The sequence below is a fragment of the Plectropomus leopardus genome, chromosome 17 (assembly GCF_026936395.1).
Source record: "Plectropomus leopardus strain MGB_pleo_1.0 chromosome 17, ASM2693639v1, whole genome shotgun sequence".
Classification (NCBI taxonomy): Eukaryota; Metazoa; Chordata; class Actinopteri; order Perciformes; family Serranidae; genus Plectropomus; species Plectropomus leopardus.
The window spans coordinates 11,758,239-11,779,260 of record NC_142192.1 but is presented as its reverse complement, the minus strand read 5'-3'; the positions used below and the strand labels follow the sequence as shown (position 1 = coordinate 11,779,260).

The window sequence follows — 21,022 nt, the reverse complement described above, 5'->3', positions numbered from 1 at the left end:
AAAAGCCAAAAAATAATCTTAAAAAAAAAAAAAAACTCCACACACTGCTGCTGAAGGACACAACGCGGAGTTCTGCCAGCGCTATGGTTATGGACTCCAAAAACCTCAGAAAACACAAAAATCAAGCCATGACGTACCGTTATGAGGTCTCGATAGCTGCGAATGCTGCTGACTGAGCTGGTGGGGGTGGCAGAGACAGGCTCCTCTTCCCCCTCTTCTTCCTCCTCACCCTCATCCTCCTCCTCTGTGGCTTCATAGCCCTCGTCAGGACAGGGGTCACTCTCCGTTTTTTCAGGGTTGGTCATCATGTCGATCAGATGCTCCAGTGGCGGGCTGAGTTCTCGCTCCTCGTTTTCTTTGAGGCCATAGTCGAGAGCTTTATAAATCATGACACCCAGTGAGTCAATAACCTGTGGGACAAATGGACAAATGGGATGTCATAGGTTTTAATTGTGTACTGAAAAATAAATATGTACATGTTATAGACTTTAGTACAATAAAAGTAGAGTTTCTACAGAAAAAAGAACAGGACAGGAGTCTACTTTAAGCTAAAATTGATATCCCTGCTTTCCACAATATCAGATTTTTTTCATCTAAGCTATATATGAATGAAAAAATTTGAGGATGAATCAGATATACACACAAAGATGTGTTCTTAAATTTGAAAATTAAGTAGGGAACCTAAGACACTTTTCCTATTTAGCAAGGGTAGAGACATTATGTTTTTCCAATCCACTGACACTTGTTTACTTCCTGTAATGTTTGCCAGCATTATGTTCTTTCCAGCTGAGAGACTACACTCAATTTCATGTCGCCCCTGCTGCTCTTTAATTAATGGCACACCAGCACATCCTCGTGGACCAGACCCAATTTCTTACTACCTCTGTCACATACACAACTCTATCTACAACAAACTCACCTAAACAGACATGAAGACAGTTCATGTCCTCGACCCAGATGTGAAACGAGGCCACAGTGTTCCTCCAAACAGCGTGATTATTACCATAATCTGGGGATGATTTCATTTCAGCGCTGCTTCCCCTCATTAACTAGCAGCAGATGACCCATCTTTTTTTTTTTGCAGCTTGTTCTCAAACAACCAACAGGCTATGCCGACAAAAAGTTGTTCTTTTACTTCAGCATGAAAAGTTGGCGCTGCTGCTCAATATCCCCTCCAGACAACTTAATCAAAGCATTGCTCTCAGTTCAACAAGTGTTTGAGAGCAAGAGGAGCTAAATATTCTGCGCTGGACAGCAGCTCACTGAGGAAGGACTCTCGAGCCGCCGGTTCTTGTCAGTTGCTACATGCATAAGTCATTTGGACCTTTGCTGACTTAAAATATTTAGTGATGAAATAATAAAAGTAATGACAAATCTTTTCATTTCTACACTTCATCCATTTTAACTGATACTTCGAGTGCAATTTGTCACCTAATCTTCAACTGACATATCAACTCAAGCCCACAGGAACCGCTCCAGGCTTTAAAGCCAATTTTATAGCGGACAGTGGTGGAATTACAACAATAAGGTCCGTCAAACGATGCCTTAGGCCACAGAAGACTTTTCCCATAGACTTACATTGTGAAAGAGACGTCTGGAAATCACAGGATGCATTTCTTTGAGTGTCACAACTACTGGGACTTGATCCATTCAGTCCGTTAGCACGTTGAATGTCCAGATGACACGCAAGATTTATTCATTTTATCCCCATTTGAGTTAGCGAAAGGCTTCACAGGCACTTGGCTAGAAGAGATACAGGCAATTTTCATACTTTTTTTTTTTTAGCTTAATGCGCCACAGAGCAACTTTCATAGGATTGAATGTGGCCCCGCCTCCAACCATATCCAGCTCTCTTTATACTTCAGCTACTTTCAGTGCTTGAACTTGAACTGCATCTTGAATTCTTTACAGTCATCACAACTGATACTTCGACTTCACTCAGAACTCACTTTAATACTTCACCTTTATTCACAACTTATATTTTAAATGCCATTAAGGTTAAGTTTCCATATAATATTCAGCATTTGCAAATGTCTTGCATTTTCCTGATACAGTATAATAGCTCCATAGTAGCAATCACAGCCTGCAAGAAAACATTCTGTAGCTTGAATCCCTGTTCCTTATTTTCAGTTGCGCAAACAGAGCACCCTTCATTGTTTTCTATACATCCAAAAAGACATGTGTGGTTGCAATCTGTTTGTTTGTGCACAAGGAACACCTAAAAAATATTTCAAAGTTGCATTTTTGAGGTCATAAAATGATGAGCTAACTGTCCCTTTAAATGTTGCAGACCGCAACACATTGTTGTACTGCGTGTTCTTATCCAGAAAGGAATGGAGTGACATTGTTGAGAAAGGGAGGTGTCCAAATAAAACTTGATGCGGGTGAAGCTGCTGCAGGGTGAGGTGCCAGAGAACAGCACCTGGCTGTGGTGCCTGGGAGTGTACCCAACAGAAGGTAAGGGTGTTGACTGAGCATGTTTGGGATCATTAACTGCAGCCACAGAGGCAAGAAAATCATTACATAACTCGCATGTCACACTGAAGTCAAAGTGGCGCCACAACTTTTGGATTAAAGTCACTAAGATGTTTCCATTCTTTCCACATGAATTTTTCTTAACCTAATACATTGCTCTCACTAAACAGTGAAAATTGCTCTTGGGTCCTGTCTATTATATTTTCTTCTACCTTTTGGCCTCTCATTCACACAACAGGTAATTTCTTTTAGAGGGCCCGATCACACCGAGACATCACGACAAGTGTGACCACTCCAAAAACGTCTTTGAAGCAGATCTGGACAAACACCTGGGAGCACCTATGGAGCGTGGCTGCGTGTGCACTGCCAAAAGTGACATTGATGAGCAGTGCGACTCCACACCTTGAGCAGAAAAGCTGAAAATATTTTAACTTTTATATATTCCAAAAAAACACCAGAAAAACATGTTGCACAGCAGCAGGAGAGGAACACCAAACAAGTGTGCTGTAGCATAGGGAGACAATGGTTTTACTGGCGACGCTTCTCTAGCGACAAGTCTTGGTGTGATCGGCCCCTAAGGTGCACAAAACTCCTGTTGATTTGCATCACTGTTAATATGTTAACCAGAGCATTGGGAAACAGTGAAATCATTTACTCATGCCAATTGCTACATCAGAATTACTAACCGGGCCTTTTTTTTCTCTTTTTTTTTATATGGAAGGGACAATATCAGCTTTCAAAAATATCTGTATACATGTAAATAGAGCCTCAAATTTTAAGTTAAACTAGCATGTGGAAACTTCCACGTTTATCCACATCTTTTCTCTGCATTTACAAGGTGTAGACATTACAGTTCTACCTCGCCTGGTTGACAGGCGGGGGGGGGGAGGTTGCCTGTCTCTGTTCTATTACAAAGGTGAGAAGCTTTTATAACACTAAAACAGCAGGGTTTGGTGGTGTCATGTTAGTGTTCAAGTCACGACAGCCTTGTGAGAGAAACGGTATATATAAAAACTTAGTGGAAATAATACAATAAAAAAATAAGGACATTTGTTTTCATTCATTTCAGTCTTTTAAACAGAGTAAAGTGCACAAAACGTTTGAGCAGCACAGTGAGTCTATTTCTGAGTTTCTTTCATTACAAACTGCTATTGGATTGTGGTTCTTTTTCTTTATGGATCAAATGCCTGAATTGTCAGTTCATCTCAGCTCAATAGTCAACATCTTTCTATAAATAAAAGAACCAGAACTTAAAATATCAACACCATAAAAGTAGCAACAGCCTCCATTCTTTATTTTCTGACACTAACCTAACCTATTGATCGGATTCTTTTCTGGAGAAAGATCCTTTTTTTTTTGTTTTGTCTTGTACGGTTATCATTTATCAACCATCTCTATGTGCAGCTGATAATCCTGTTCCAGGGCTAAAATAAATATCCTACTCCTTAGTGTCTCATTATGTAACCTTATAATCCATCTGTAGGACAACATGCGCTGTAGTGGGCGGAGATATGAGGGAGTTCTGGAGTGACAGACAGCACAAGGGGTCTCATTCATTGGCCATGGAGATGCAAAGGTTTACACTGGACCGTGTATAATCAACAATCACCAATAATCAAGTGTGGAAAATCTTCCTGTATCCATGTGTAATATAAGAGGTTGCATTCAAATTTGCTATACTGCCAAGGCATGGGTAGATTCAGCAGTTATTGTTTCAATCCAATTTCCTCACCAAAACAAAATGGCTTGTAATAATTAACTGCTCATTGGTTCAACAGTAGCTGCACTGAAGGGCTTAATACATCATTAATTAAAGCACTCTGTACAATAATCTCGTTTATGTTATCCAAGGTTTAGACGCTCCAGAGCATAAATAATGACAGCTTGGACTCAATTCGCCAAATGCACAGTTACAGGGCCAAAGCTAACACCTGCCAAGCACCGAATGCAAGTAGATTTTCCATTTGGCGAGTAAATCTAGAAGGGCTATCTGCCACGGTACTGGGTTAATCTTTGTACTAAAAGAGTCATCTGATAAAAATAACCATGATCTGCCACGTTTTGGTGTGATTCACAGAAACGCTGCGTCTATCCTCCGCTGTCTGTTTCAGAGTTTGACACACGTGCACACGCAGATACACAAACACGTCTAAACATTACAGCAAAACTGGCCATCTGAAGCCACTAATTTTGTGGCACTTTTTACTGTATGGCACATCAGTTTCTTTGCTAAACTATCACTTGTCTGAAGATGAGGAGGTTTGGTTTTAGTTTATTTAAATGATTAAGAATCTGGCCACAAAACCTTCAAATTAGTTTTTACGTTTGATCCTTAGGTGCAAAAGACTATATTTTTCTAATATTATGATTTTTTTTTTTTACCAAAATCTAGTTTTATTTTTTTCTTCAATGTAGCACAAATACTATGTTTATACGTCATAAGCAGTTGATCAATATGTTTCAAATTTTGTTGGGTCCTCTCCTTTCAGTTTTTATTCAACAGTACCTTATTATCTCAATAAAATGTACCCAAACTAATATATATGTGTCACAAAAAGGCAATTTCTGATTTTGGCTGCTAAAAATATGCTTGACCAGTGAAACTGTTCAACTACTAGACCTTTGGCTGATGAGACAAGAAGTTAATTTCGGACACTTTAGTCCAGATACAAACAGCTATAAAAAAAAAAAAAAAGCAACAAAAAAAAACAAACAAAAAACGAGGGGAGGCTGGATAAATCCACCCTGTTACTCAACCAACATGGCAGTGTTACAACAGCATTGTGACTTCAAAATATAGAATGACAGTAACTCATAAGTTTATGGCAGGTGGAACGGGGAAGAGGCATCCTAAGATGAAAAATTACAGCTAAGTTTTCTAATCACACCTTACAATCTCATATGAAGACTTGTGACTCAGAGAAATGAGGCACGGAGCCAAAGCAAAGGGGCAGGAGGAGGGAGGAGGAAGGAGGAAGGAGGAAGGAGGGGGGAACAAGTATGCGGATAAGCAGTTGGGAAAGACAGCCAGAAAATCCACCGCTGTGTTTCAGGCACAGGCAGAAATGTTTGGTAGCAAACCACTAATTGAAACCAGGCTCCACCCAGGAAAGGTGGACGCCTGCCATGGTGGATGAAACACTCATATGTTCCCATCGCTGTGGTCTTGGCCAACCACAGGTAGCACAGGATGCCGCCTACATTTTCAAATGCTTATTAGGAAATGTAGCGAGATGAGTCATCTGGGTGTCACAGAAAAAACTGCATCTTATGTGTGTATGTTTGTATCAGTGTGACATAAACACACAAAAAAAATCCATTCAGAATATACTCAACTTTTCTCACGCTCCACAAACAAAGAACGATGCTTATCACTTGTATGACATCATTGCCCATTTTCCAACAATGAGGGGCTTTATAATACGGTATCTCCTTCTCACATGAAGACCAGTGTCAGAGGCATCATCTCGAGACTCAGTGGCCAATAGGAGGAGAATTTTTTACTCATGAATAACCTTTTTCTTCTGAAGGAACGCAGTGTTTCATACAGAGTCTTCATTGCTAGACCTAATTCCCAATAAGCATAAACAGTACAAAATAGCTCATAAACAGCATAATAGTAAAAATTCAAATTATGGATAAAATTGTACAAATTGATATGGAAACAATATCCTCGTGAAGTGGACATTTTTCGACAAACATGACCTTGTTATTGTGCCCACTCAAAACAATTATAGCCGTTTTTTCCACTCAACAATTAAAAATTGGTCAAGCTGTTCACTTAGCAAACACTGGCCTTTTCATGATCAAAAGGAAATAAAGAGGGGCACATAATCAAAAACATCTGTTTGGTCTGATGTGGGGCCAAAAGGCTCAAGCAGGCAAGCAAGCCAGCTTGATCACTCATGAGTACAGATGCTGTCTCAGGCTTAACCTCAAGCAGCCTTTGGCTCAAGGCTGTGTGCTGCTGCCCGGGGGAGTTTTAACGTGTGCTGCTTTCTTACCCAGAACTTGCTTGGAAAAGTGATTCATTCCCAACCTGACAACCCCTAGTTAGATGAAGTTTAAATAAATAAAGTCACTGTACTTTTTTCTGCTTTGTCGTTGTGCTGCATGTTTTAGTTCAGGTTTCCATCACTGAGCCTTTTTTTTTTTTTTTAAATAACAAAACGCTCTAAGAGACCTGTTTAATTCACATTGGACAAACTGTGAAGACAAATAATTGAAAAAACAAAATTAGGTTGAAAAATACACATCTATATTCTCAGTTGTATAAGATGGCTTGACAAGGAGTGCAAGAGAAGCTACCACGATGGGGAAAGCATCAGTGAGTCCACCAGAAAGCAAATGGGCAAAGAATGAGCCGTTTGTGTGAATGCTATGGTGCTCTTTAACACAAACACACGAGAGGAAAAAGTCAGGCGTGAGTGCTGCTGAGTCTTTCAGCACATCATTCAGTTTATACAGAAATAAACAACTACTTACAGTTTTCCTTTAAAGCCACAGTTTGTAACTTTAATTAATAAAAAAGAGTCATATTTAAATTGTCACAATAGTCACACAAAAATATTTTTTTTAATTTAAAATAAATTATATTATTTTGCCGACTTTACTGCCTTGTAGTGCTTGTAATGTCAATCACCTCATGAACAGCTTCAAACTAGGCAGCACTGATTAAAAATGAATCAAGATTCTGTTACTGCATTGCCTATTTCTTGCCTTAAATGTGTTAAGAGACATATTTTTGTGTACTGTTTTGCTGTAAATTCAGAAAGTTGCTCCAGTAACAGAATCTTGATTCATAATTGATCACTTTGCCCACAGTTCTCCAGCAGTAATTGATGTGATTGACAGTGGCATTAGAGACTCCTTGGCTCTGACTGGTTGTTTTTGTTCAGCCGCAGCAGGTTCTAGTGAATGCCTTCAGAAGCAGTAGGAAGAGGAGGAGGGACATGATTTTTCTCATGAATTGCACATCTCATGTACTTTGTATTGAAACAGTTTCAGCTTTTAAATTCATAAAATTTACCAATGGTAGCTTTAATCAATTATCAATTTTTATTAGTTGTCAAGTCGATGTATATGCAAATCTCTAATACCGCTGATGCATGAAATGTGGATGTACATTTTTGCAGGTAATTTCAGAGTTAAAACTAATGAAAACTTTTTTGAACCTTTCTTTTTACAAGTGGGTGGCACGGTAGTGTTGTGGTTAATACTGTTGCTGTACAGCAAAACTATCCCGGGTTCAAGCCCGAGGTGGAGGTTCATAACTTGGGTGGGCAGACCCTTCTGTGTGGAGTTTGCGTGTTCTCCCCATGTGAGCATGGGTTTCCTCCAGGTTCTCCAGCTTCTTCCCAAAGACCAAAGACATGCAGTTCAGGTTAACTGACATCTCTAAATTGGCCGTAGGTGTCAATGTGAGCGTGAATGGTTGTCTGTTTCTATGTGTCAGCACTGTGATAGTATGGCGACCTATCCAGGGTGTACCCCACCTTTGCCCAGTGTCAGCCAGGATAGGCTCCAGCCCACCTGCGACCCCTAAGAGGATAAGCAGTTATGTCTAATGAATGAAAAAAAAGTAATAACAATTCATTTGGAGGCAAAAGTCTGCATTGTAAGTCTGTACATCTTGCAGACTACAACATCAGGTCTGACATTATTGTCTGGGTTGAAGTTAACACGATCGCATGCCTTTGCAGTTGCAGCCCAAGGCAACAGTGTGGCCGTCTGAGTTGACAAAACAGTCAGCTAAGCAGCCTTCAGCATTTGGCGCGGTAGTAGAGTAAAGCCATCAAAACACAGACAGTTACATAAGCAGAGCTAAATCTAGAGGTCTTCCACCGCAGGAGTGGATGCTCTGCCTCCTCCGGGCTGAAGCATCACTGTTCATAGTGAGACAGAACAGGATGCTGCTCTTTCATATCTGCTGGTCAGTCCGCATTCATCTGTGAAGTCAGCTGGAAATAGCTGAGAACTGAAGAAATGTCCCTCTGGATCAAACTGCCATCACTGACATTATGTGACATCATTTCGAAGTGGCATTAAAAGCTGACACTAAAGATCCAGGTATAGCAAAGATAATTCTTTCAAACAAAAAAACATCTCCAGATAAAACCCCCAAACACTGAGAACACTTTTTTTTCAAGTTTAAATAGTCTTAGCAACACATGATACACACTGCAGTTATGTGCCAAAAATATTCTCCCAAAAGGACAAACATTATTCATCACCTGCAAAATAACTCTTACAGAGTTTGATCTAAAAGAATCCCCACAGTGGCACGAGACAAATCTGATCGGCAGCAGAGAAAAGACTGGCTTTTGCACAAAACCCATTTGTCTTATTCCAGAAAACCACACAGGACTATCTAGCAGCTATTGCAAAATATATGTGACAAAAAGATCTGATGACCTCCTAAACTTGACAGACTGAAGAGAAAATGCAACTCATCTCTCAGGCCTGACTGAAGCCAGAGAAAATCAGAAATAGATTTCTCCTGTGTTGGATATAAATAGATGAAACTGACTCAAATAGCTCAAACTGCTCAATAAACTGCATCCTTGTGGTTTTGTGCTTGCTGTGGATATCCCTGTATAGGCAAAAAATATAACCTCAGGGGGCTGTAATATGAGCTGCATGGGTGCTTTTAAGTGAAGCTAAAGTCACAAAAATCAATTGACTGCTTAAAAGCAGGATGCAACAATTGGGTCACTGGTAAATGTCATGTCATGCAGGGATAAAACCGGGTGCCAGTCACTCCAAATCAAAAGCTACAGACAACTGATGCAAAAAAACCCCACACATTCAAAAGAATCTGCAGCCATAATCAAGAATTATGTAAAAAAGGACATCTCTCCCTTTGACAATGTGCAGTGTGACGTCGGAGCTCACAAGACACAGTCTTTGTAGAGACAGAGCTTATTGCCTACAGTGACTGGTATATGGGGACACACACACACACACACACACACACACACACACACACACACACACACACACACACACTCAACACAGAAGCCTCACACACAGACACATGCAGTCCCTGTTCAACCAGCTGCAGTGTGGAAGCCAGCACTGTAGTGCAGGGCTGTTTGAGTGACAGGTTGTCTATGGGGCGTTGCTGCAGTCTGAGAGTCAGATCCATCAGTTGCTCCTCCACAGTTCTGCCTTCTTATTTAATTTTGGCCACCTTTGATTAAAAAAATGCAACGCAGCAACCACTGAAATGCTGAACTTTAGGCTTTAAAATAACAGTCCAAAAAAATCAATGGGTGACATCACAGTTGCTAATGTCCATTATTATGCACCAGGGATGACATTTTTCTGTAGGCTGACACTCCAGTTAGTATCGCCCTGGTTCCCTTGAGAACAATGGAATTTTTCCACTGGATTATTGCAGAAAATAAGATTTGTGGCAAACAAACATTTATGGTACTTACTTGTTTTGTTCAGAAAGATAATCTCCACAGATGAACAAAGCCTAAAATAATTTTGAAGCCTAAATGCATTCACCAGTAAAAAGTAAAAAGCTAACAGCAGGCTATAGATGAACTACACCACAGTTGCATGACTTAACATCGCCAACAAAAGAAGGCTGTCAAACCGCGTTTGATGTGATGACATACTGTCGTCTCTTTTAACCACTATTTAGCAACCACCTTTTTTGGGGTGCAGAAAAGCTTCAAAGTTCACATGTGGGTTATTTACTGACATATTTTATGTCATAGAACAATACGTGAAACTCTCTTAAGCTTGTGTGAACCACAGACCTTATTTCAGGCGTCTAACCAAAAACCCATTCAAAAATCCCATTGACTTCAAGACGAGGGAACCAGGAGGCGAGTTCGTAAATCCCTTGGATGGCGAAGGAATAGCCCATCGTACTCTTCCTCTGATTGGTTTACTCTGACACTCTTACTCCAACCCTAACCAATCCATAATGTAACTACTTTTAATTTTCATATGCAGTCATGCTGACATTAGAATGTCATAACATGTGCCCCATGTAATATCTCATGAAAACATTGGATGAAATGTACTTGCTAGCGTGTCCTGTAAAATGTACCTAAAGTCACCTAAAACACACATCCAAGGTATACCCAAAGTTCTTGTTCCACCTTCTATGTACACATGGTCTAAGTTGAATGGCAACACTAAGGTTTTTCCACCAAAGTCAGAATGTCATGGTAATGGTGCTGATTTAAAATGAGAAATTGTCAGATAATATTTATTTAATATTTTTTATTTATTTTTATTTTTTTTTATTTAGGGGTGGGGGGTGGGGGTGGGGGTCGGGGATTATTGGTTGATGGGGTGGGGGATTTTTTCAATTTCAGGTAACCGGATCACCCGGAGATTACCCTTGTTTGTGTTTTGTTTTTTTGAGGGAACCGGATCACCCGGAGATTACCCTTGTTTGTGTTTTGTTTTTTTGAGGGAACCGGATCACCCGGAAAAAACCCTCGAGAAGAGAAAGGATGTTACTCCCCTCTCCTCTCCTTCGCCTTCCTCTCCTGCTTCTCTTTCTTTTCTCTTTCTTTCATCTCCTTCCTCTCTCTCTTCTCCCTCTCTGCTGTTTCTTTCTTCTGTCTCTTCAATTCCTCCTTTTGTATTTTCTCATCTTCCTTTCTCTGTTTTTTCTCTCTCTCCTCTCTCTCCTTCCTCTCCTTCTTCAGCCTTTTTTCTTCCTCCTTCTTCATCTTTGCCTTCTCCTTATCAGTTTTTTTGGCAAGCTCCTGGAGGTTGTTGTTGTCCTGCGTCAGGAGCTTAATTGTCTCATCCATGTGACCGTTTTTCTGGCGCAACTCCTCCTCCTTCTCACTGCTGGCTTTCAGCAGCTCCTGGAGGCTGAGGTTGCGCACCTCAAGGTCAGTCTTGTCCTTTGTCAGGAGTTTGATACTCTCCTCCATCTGGCGCATTTGTCGGCCCAACTCCTCTTCCTTCATACTGCTGTCTTTTTGGAGCTCCTGGAGGCTGAGGTGATGCTCCTGGAGGCTGAGGTGACGCTCCTGGAGGCTGAGGTGACGATCCTGGAGGCTGAGGTAACGCTCCTGGAGGCTGGTATTCTCTACTGTCAGGAGCTTGATGGTTTCCTCCATCTGGCGCGTTTGTTGGCGCAACTCCTCTTCCCTCATGCTGCTGTCTTTTTGGAGCTCCTGGAGGCCGAGGTGTCGATCCTGGAGGCTGAGGTGACGCTCCTGGAGGCTGGTATTCTCTACTGTCAGGAGCTTGATGGTTTCCTCCATCTGGCGCGTTTGTTGGCGCAACTCCTCTTCCCTCATGCTGCTGTCTTTTTGGAGCTCCTGGAGGGCGAGGTGTCGATCCTGGAGGTTGGTGTTTTGTTCTGTCAGGAGCTTGATGGTTTCCTCCATTTGACAGACTTTGTTTTGCCATCCCTCTCTGGCAAAGCTCGCCTCCTTTGCAGCCAGCTCGGTGTTCATGCGAGCTTCCAGAGCGGTGAGTGTTACCGTCCACTCTGCCTCGCTCTGGATGTGCTTCATGTCTTTCTCTTGGAGCTTGGTCTCACACTCCAAGAGTCTGGCTTCAAGAGCATTCTTGTTGGTGGTAAATTGTGCCACTAGAGTGTCCTTTTCCAGGCGAACCTGGCGCAACTCTTTGTCGTGGTTGTCCTGCAGACTTTTGGCTTTGGAGCTCATCTCCTCCACCTTTGCCGAAAACATGCTCTCCCACTCTGCTTGGGAGGCCGCAAAATTGGCTGAGGCAAGTCTCAGTTGTTGCTCAAGGGAGCAGATCAGCTCATCTTTTTCTTCCAACAACTTTTTGGTATCAATCTCTGCCTCCTGAGAGTGGTGGTCTTTCAGTCCCTGAGACAGACTTTGTTGAAGTGAGCGAATCACCTCGTCCTTTTCTCTGGCCAATTTTTTCTTTTCACCCTCGGCCACTTTTCTGATGGCTCGCTCTGACTTAAGAGCCTTCAGGATTTTCTGTTTTTCTAGGTCCATGAGGGTGATCTGTTGCTGCAGAGAAGCAACGTCCATGGGCAGCTCACAGACATTCTGTAGGTCTTGGATCTGTGTGCTGGGAGTGGGAGTGGAGGGTTCACTCACCTGCACCTCCTGAACTGAGCTGTCCTGGTTTTGCATGTTGTACTTAAAGTTACTAAAAGTAACAAACGTGATGTGTGAGAAAAAGTCCAGCCAAAGTCAGCCTGACACTGCAAACTTCAAACTTCAACTACTTGGAAGTAGTGTTTTTTGTCCAAAGTAAATGCGGGCCAGACTAGATCAATGGCTGAAGGAAGGTTTCTCGAAGATGTCGATGAAGAAAATACTTGTCACTGAAGGGATGACAGTCGCTTTGCAAGCTGAGATATCTAATGCAGTACCGGAGTCTTGCCGAAGAAATCTGAAGAGAACATAAGATTCTGAGGGCTAAATGTATGCTGAACATTCCGTTACATCATAAAGGATAGAATGTGATGTCTTTCAACTCTAAAAATATGACATCGCACTTTGACATCACACTGTGACATCACACTGTGACATCACACTGCGACATCACACTGTGACATCACACTGTGACATCACACTGCATGGTCACATGATCTCTCCCACTCCTGGTCACATGACACACACACACACACATATATATATATATATATATATATATATATATATATATATATATATATATATGCAAGCATGCACATATACATATACATAGTATATGTATATATATATATATATATATATATATTTATAAATACCCTCATGGCATACTTTGAAGCTTTTATGTTTCTTTCAAAAGATGGCTGCTAACAAGTGGCTAAATGAAACTTCGAAATGTCATCACACCAACCCGTGCTGAACACGGATTTACAACCTTGTAGTGGCAGTGACATTATTGTAGTGTAGTTCATTTTAGCCGAGCAATAGCCCAACGTAGCCTACGATAGGATGTTTAGTTAGTGTCTTTTAAACAGTGTTACAAAAACAAAATATTATATTTTCTCTATTCTAACCAAAAAAAAAAAAACAACAATGTTTGTGTTTTACAGAAAAGGGTTTGGCCTAAAGCAGACAAGCCTTGACAATGCATAACCAGTTTTTCATGTCAGTTCCATGAGAACAGAATCTAGACAATAAAATGGGACAGGGTGTGTTTTAAGACAATCAGAAAATAATCATCTATGATGAAGGCTTGCCTTGCAGTGAGGTGCTTCACAACTGATGACAATCACCAAAATAATCATTTTTTGTATTATTACCTAGGATTGAGGAATCTGTCTTTGTTTTTTCAGCCCTGTGATGGTCTGTCTGACTGTCCAGGGCCAGCTTGGATTGTCCCCTCATGGCCCGTAAGACATTAAAAATGGATGAATGGATCAAGGAACCTTGATTGTTAGGTTTTTAATTCATGGTATTGACCAAAACCAGAAATGCCAAGCTAGTTATTATGGCTTATTATAGCTTATATTATGGCTTTCTATGGATATTACGATGTCCTGTGATTAGTTTTGTCCACCCATAGCTTCAACACCTTAAATGGCTATTGAAGTGGACTGGGAATATTTTTTTATTGCAGATGTAATGTTAAAAACTATTAAATCAGAATTTTGTATTTATTTATTTAAAAACAAAATTCAAGTTGTAACTTAATGAAAGTGGCTCGAAAACTTTTTTTTCCACCTTGAGTTTAGGATTTCAAGTCCACTCCTGTGGACAAATTCAGAGTGATAAGATTGTGTGTCTGTGGACCTGTCGGCTGAACAAATATGATACAAACTTTTCAAGGTGAGTATCAATTCATTTACATATGACTTCTTCAAAATCAATGAATTTGGGCCCATTCTTAGTTATGATATGACAAACAGTGGACTAATGCAGGATAGTAACTTTACATCAGCTATAGTTGATGGAATATGTTGTATTTCTACACATAAATAACAGACATATTTAGCAGTGTTATTATGCCATCCTGTTGTTAAGTTAAATTGGCACAACTGCAATTTATAATGAAAAAAAGTTGTTTGTTTTTTGTTGAATGAATGTATTTCTTAAAAAAAAAAACATGAAAAAAGCTACAAACTACTAAAGGAAATCTAATTTGAGCAACTTAATTTCTTAAGTTTTCAACTTAAAAACTCCACTTCATAAACATAATGGTCATTAAGTGCATAACATTTGCAATTCTACTTAAACACCAAAGAAAAGCTACATGGAACAACCTAATTTTGATACCAATTATTAACTGGTAAGTAAAAATACTTTGATTATGGAGGAAAAGCTAATTCCTGTAACTCAATGTCTCAATGTACTTTGTTGGTTGATCCAAAAGATTGCTCTTTTTGAAACTTTTTTGTTGTTGAGTAAGAACATTTGTTTTTAGAGCTCTGGTGGGGGTCATCCAGAGAACTGCCACTTTACTCTAAAAGATTTGACTGAATAAACTCAGAATCTGTGTGGAACAGCTTCATCGAACTTTTTGATCTGTAGAAAAGCACTGAAAGTATTCAAAGTACTGAAAGCAATAGTATATTCTGCCTGATCCCATGTCTATGTAGGGAGATTAAAATAATGAATGAAGTCACTGTTGATGTGCCACATGCATAACATGCACACAGCATCTCTCATATATTGACACATGTATGGCTCCTGTTTGATGGAAACAGGTGTTAATATAAAGTCAATGGAAAGACACCATAGATGCTGGAAACAAACTGAGCATCGGGATTAATGTTTTTTTTTTTGTTGTTTTTTTTCTGTGACAGCAAAACAATGTTATTGGCAAGATCGAATCTGACCCATTATAGTCTCTGGCTTAATTATGTAAAAAGCATTTTTTTCATGGACATGGCAACGAAACGAATAGAATTATTAATTTGTTCTCACACAATTAGTACTCACTGTTTCTCTAGCAGCGCTTGTCAGGAGTGTCTCCGCTGTGTGTCAGCTGCAGCACATCTAGAGAAACAGTGGCTCACTGATTTTTTACGCGTGATGCGCGCGTTTGTCAGCAGAAATAAAAAGTGAAAATGGTGTTTTGATGATTATATTGACCATATAACACTTTTTACTGCAGTTTAAAAGTCTCTGTCACAGAGATAAGGAAATACAAAGACGTCTGTTTTACTCCAACTTCCCTACTTCCCTGTCAAAACAAAAGCCCTCTGACAGCATCTCTATGCACAGAATCCAATTAGTTACTTATACAAGGCATTTTATTTTGAAACATTTACAGGACAATGTTGTCGGCTGTGCGGGGGCATTCACGACTTCATAAATGAGGGGTATTTGTGCTTATAAATGTGGAAATACAGAACTAATATCTGCGATATGCAGCAGTGAAATTGCAACAACGCTACATGCATGAACACCACATGAAACACGCTGCTGCTCGGCAAGCCTGACGTCAAACTGAACATACGGCGTTATTTGTCGAAGTAAGGAAACATAACAGAATGTTGTAAAAGCTGTCAACATTTAGTTTTTGAATTGTTTCATATTTGAATTTGTAAGTATTTTTTTATTAAATATTATTTTGACAGCTCAGGGATGTTCAAGCAACCCCCTATTTATGCACTGCATTTTTTGCACTGTTGTCAATTATAAGCTGTTTTTCAGCAAAGTGATGGGAGAAAAAAAATGCTTATTTTCTTATTATTTCTATTTTTATTTTTTTAAATCCAAATCACTGATTAATTGAAAAAATAATCGACCGATTTATCAATTATCAAAATAATTGTTAGTTGCAGCCCTACTGTAAACTATTTACATGCAAAAATATGCTCTGCTCCACTGAATCAGAGCCAAGCTGCCACATAAATCTAACCATCTGGAAAAAGGATAAGTGAGAACGATGATGATCCAATTTAAATCTGAAATTTGATCAAGCAGAAAATGTATCAAGCAGCAAATAAGTTGTTTAGGTTAATTTGCGTTACTTGACATGGCATGTGTTTTGGTGCAACAATTAGGCATCGCAATGTTGATGTTGAAAGAATAATATCTTGCAGCCCTCAGCTGACACATATGGGAATTATGTTACGTCAACAGCTAAATTACAAGAAAATACATTTGAAATTATGTTACATAGATGGTTATCCATAGACAATTATTTAACAATTACTTCTTTTTCATTGTTTAACACAAAACAAAATTCCATGTCTTCTCCAAAACATTCAATGATTTTTACTAATTCCATGACGTTTCCAGGCCTGGAAAATGAGATTGTGAAATTCCATGACTTTTCCAGGTTTTTCATGTCCGTGAGAACCCTGCATATAATTGAGAATACAACCTTTAGATTCTTCGCATTAACGACCATTTGCTCACTGCCTCACTGATGACTGAAACTATTAGGATCAATTTCCAAATCCAAGGCGTTACCTCATACGTGATTCTGGTGAACTAATTGTCTTGGCCCAAAACTGAGCAACAGGGACTGAAGTAGACCTGGCAAACTTGAGAAGCAGTAATAGGATACTACAACTAATCTCACCTTAATCTTCAATTGAAGATAAACTGGGTTAAGCTCGTCCTTAAGGATACAACAGAAGGTGCAGGTGTCACACAAATTCTTTTCCTCCAAGAATCATTTACGACTACACATGAAGGTGACAACAGAGCACCACAAGAAAAAAGCTTAGTCATCAGCAGTTTCAAGTAACAAATTAATACTGAAGTTACTGATGATTCCAAACACACGTTCTATGGCAGAAGTGAGCAAAAGTGGGTCAACTCAAGACAAGCTGGTGATTAGCTACGAATGACTCAAGAGTCAAGAGGCAGGACAGGTTTGAGCAAGTGGCCCTGGCTGATTGCCTCATTGGCTGACTCATCTACACAAGGGATTGATACACAACGCCAAAACACGAAGGACGCAGGACTATGACCAAAATGTGACCATGTGTGAGAGGACTGCTGTGTGATATCAATCTAAAGGAAAAAACTGTGCCTGTGTGTTGCTGTGTGCAGAGCACTAAATCAATTTCCCTGAATGATACAAATATAATTAGGTCACGGAAAAAGCAGCGGGAGGATTTTTAGTTCCAGCTGATGTTCTCTCTGAACATTTGTTAACATGAAAGGGATACTTTAACAATTTTCAGCCAGTTGGTATCTTAACAATGTGGGTAGTATGTGTAAATGAAATGTGGCAAACTTCACTTTATCTTACCAGTCTCGTTGGCTCTAGGGCTGTTGCTTGAACTACAGATTGTAATTTGTCACCACCACAGACACAAAGAGTACTGAAGTGGATCAAGAGTTGCCCCTTTCTTTCTCAAACTCAGACCAAACTACAGAACTGGGCAGTGCTTATCAAATATAAACCACGACTCTGTTACTTATTTCCTATTTCTAGCCTAAGAGGTAATCAGAAACATATTTTAGTGCATTTTTTGGCTATAATACGAGAGTTTGTAAACAGGAAGCTGGCATCATACTAATTTCTTGTATTGCAAAAACTACACCAATTTCTTGCCTAAAATGTTTTCAGAAACATTTATTCTTACTGTTTAATTGTAATGCGAGATTGTTTATAAGCAGTCAGACATATTATTTTTCCCTGTCAAAATGGATAAGCTTGCATTGCATCACCCACAAGCAGGAGCGTTTATTGGTCTGGTGCTACTAAGTGCATTCTGGTAGTTGTGTTTTTTACCTCTTGAGCAAAAGAATACGCCACAGTTCTTTCCTTTGTTAACTTTTGGTTATTTGGAATCAATTTCAAAAGTATTTGCATCCTTCTACCGCACTGACAGCTCAATTTTTGGAAAAGACCATATTTCCAGCAGTGAAATACTTCTTTAAGCATGCATTTTTTTAAAAACACAAATTAAACAGGGCAACTGAAACAAAGCTATAGTCTACAGCAATGCTATCAGCTCCGCTGAAAGGTTGTTGTGCTTTGAGCTAAATGCTAAATCTGGCATGCTAACATGTTCCTAATAATAACGCTAACAATTCTATGTTTACCAGCTATAGTGTTTACTATATTAGTTTCACATGTTCGCATGCCATAATCAGCATTAAAGACAAAGTACAGCTGAGGCTGAATGTCATTAGTTTTGCAGACTTAAAACTTAAATTAAAAACTGGGTGGACAGCAATGTCATCTATCATGGCAATCCATCCAATATTTTTGAGACATTTCACCAATATATCTTAGACCCTGAATGTCACGGCAATCCATCCAGTAATCGTTGAGATATTTTAGTCTGGACCAAAATGTTGGACCGACCATTGTTTTTTATTTTATTTTATCATTTATTTATTTTTTGTTTGCATGTGACAAAAACTGATTTAGAGAAACAAGCAACTGACTCTGACAGAGAGCTCAGACAAGTGACAAGTAATTATATTTGTGCTTAAGCTATCAATCCACGAGACTAAAAAATATACAAATATAATTTTTTTAAGCAACGTGTGTCCACAAGGCTTGGCCATGCGGTTGATTCTGTGGAAACGTCAAGCTGATGCTCCTAAATAACAATTGGGCAAGATGTTAGGATTTTCCAACAACTCAAACACACCCTGTTACTCACAGTAACATGCAAAGCTAATGATGCAAGGAGCAACCTGGTATCAAATAGCAAAACATACCGTCAACAGAAGCAGAGGAGGAGGAGAGGGAGAGGGCTGTCAGCTGAGGCAGAGGAATTCCATTTTCAACTAAGCCATGCAAAAACACACACGTACTGTGCGTGCCTGTGATCACATGAACTTCAAGGCAAACATGACAGACGATCACACTGCACACAGTTGACAGAAGACTCTCTGTGTAATTTGTCTATGTACATATAATGACGCTTTGAGAGAAACTTTTCCTCCCAGAACTATGTAATGTACCTTGCCTGACCAAACAAACACTGGAGACATGACCTCCTCACGTGCTTTTGGTGATGAGTGTATAATAGTGCAGGGAGTAATGCATTCATGAACAAAAAGAGATGAAGTTGTGCTCTCTTTTATGTGCTCTTCTGCATCAGAGTGCAGCAAACACAATAACTACAGAACAAAGAAGAGAGTGCTATTTGCAGAGAGCTCACTCCCACTCACTCGTGTTTGGTGCATCACAGGTCAGGGCTCAATCTCTGGTACAAATGCTTGACAGGTTGTCATGCTGACATGTTACAGTTAGAGAAATAACAATTTATTTTCATGTTGCAGACACAACAAGCATATTTCTACTACTTCCTTCAGACTAAAACCGACCCTACACACAAGAAAACACCAAAAGATTTCTCGAGCATTGATAATCTGTTCATGTTAAATGTCTTTCTGTATTGGCTCAATAGAGGACATGTTTTTCTCAAGGCCAGTGTCAACCATATTGCAACACAGTGGCCACACCAGCCTTATTGTGGTGGAATTGCTCACAAGTGGTGGGCAAGCTGTGAAAACAGATTCCGAAATAGTTTTGTATGTGTTAACGTGACTAAGTGAACTAAGCAATGCATGACCAATGTGGCGTGGAAAAAAAGCTGATAATTGCATTTGTTTTAATTGTTTTCTTGAGGGTAATAAAACTGATGGATCGGAAATTATAGCAAACCGCTCTACCAGTGCTTGCTGAAAAGGAAATCTGAACAAAGGAGATGTGATGTGAAACTCACCTCTAATGACGTGGGGGGCGGTTGGTATTTATCTGTAATGACAGAACATTGAGAGAGTTATTCACACTCATAAACACTGTGGATAGTTATTAATTGTGCAAACACACCCTCTGCATTATTTATGTGCACACTGTGTACAATTAAGCAAGACATCTTTAAAGACAGAGAAAACACACACCTCACACAGCGTTACAGAACATAAAATATTAAACTTGAGACTGGAGAGGAGAGAAAATGTAGGGGGAGCGTGATTACTCGACAGCGTTGAATAGGACTGTAAAACTACTGAGTAAATAAATGATTATGTTTTCTCTGCAGTCACTGCACACTGCCTCAGGCAAATGGAGGTGTCAAAACCTGACAATGGTGGCTGGTTGTGGTGATATGACAATTCCTTCATAATCGGGAGAGAGTCATCACCCTCTGTTCATCATTTCCATGGAAACCTCTCTCAAAATGGAAAATAAAAATCCTTAACCTCAATTGTGACCTTTCACATACAATAGAAGTCTTTTCTAAACAACAAAATAAAACACAGGAACCTACATGGACAGGAAAAACCTGAAGTTTCTCTTTCCATTTTTAGACAAAAGATAAAATGAAAGATTTGACAGTCTTATCTCTTGTTCTGTTACTGGCTTCTCCAGCACACTTGTACCTCTAGATTTTTACGTAAGAGCTTAAAGTACAGTCTTTCCCCACTCTGAATAATTACATATAGAACTGTTCCAATACCGTTTTTTCCCTCCTGGTACCGATTTCAATACCTGAACTTGAATACCAAGTATTGATACAATCCCATTTAAAAAGAACAAAGAAATAAAGAAAGAGAAGAGAAGCAGTGCTAAACCTGTGTGGGTGTTGTTGTATGGTATGGGTCAGGTTAAACCCTAAACTGGATTTCCAGTGTAAAATATTGCCAAATTGCTGATATTTTATGAATGACTAACGTGACAGTATTAAGAG

At 39.6% G+C, this 21,022-nt stretch overlaps 1 protein-coding gene across 7 annotated transcripts in view; it reads right to left on the bottom strand.

Annotated features, from left to right (window-relative positions):
- Nucleotides 1-21,022, bottom strand: part of spire1a (spire-type actin nucleation factor 1a) — a 46,118-nt gene that overhangs the window by 20,328 nt on the left and 4,768 nt on the right. For all 7 annotated transcript variants that reach the window (XM_088090076.1, XM_088090077.1, XM_088090078.1 and 4 more), the window contains exons 2-3: nt 20,057-20,088; nt 138-410 (exon numbers count right to left, since the gene is read on the bottom strand). In XM_088090076.1, coding sequence (XP_087946202.1) covers nt 138-410; nt 20,057-20,088 — 305 coding nt within the window. The remainder of the gene's footprint in view (nt 1-137; nt 411-20,056; nt 20,089-21,022) is intronic.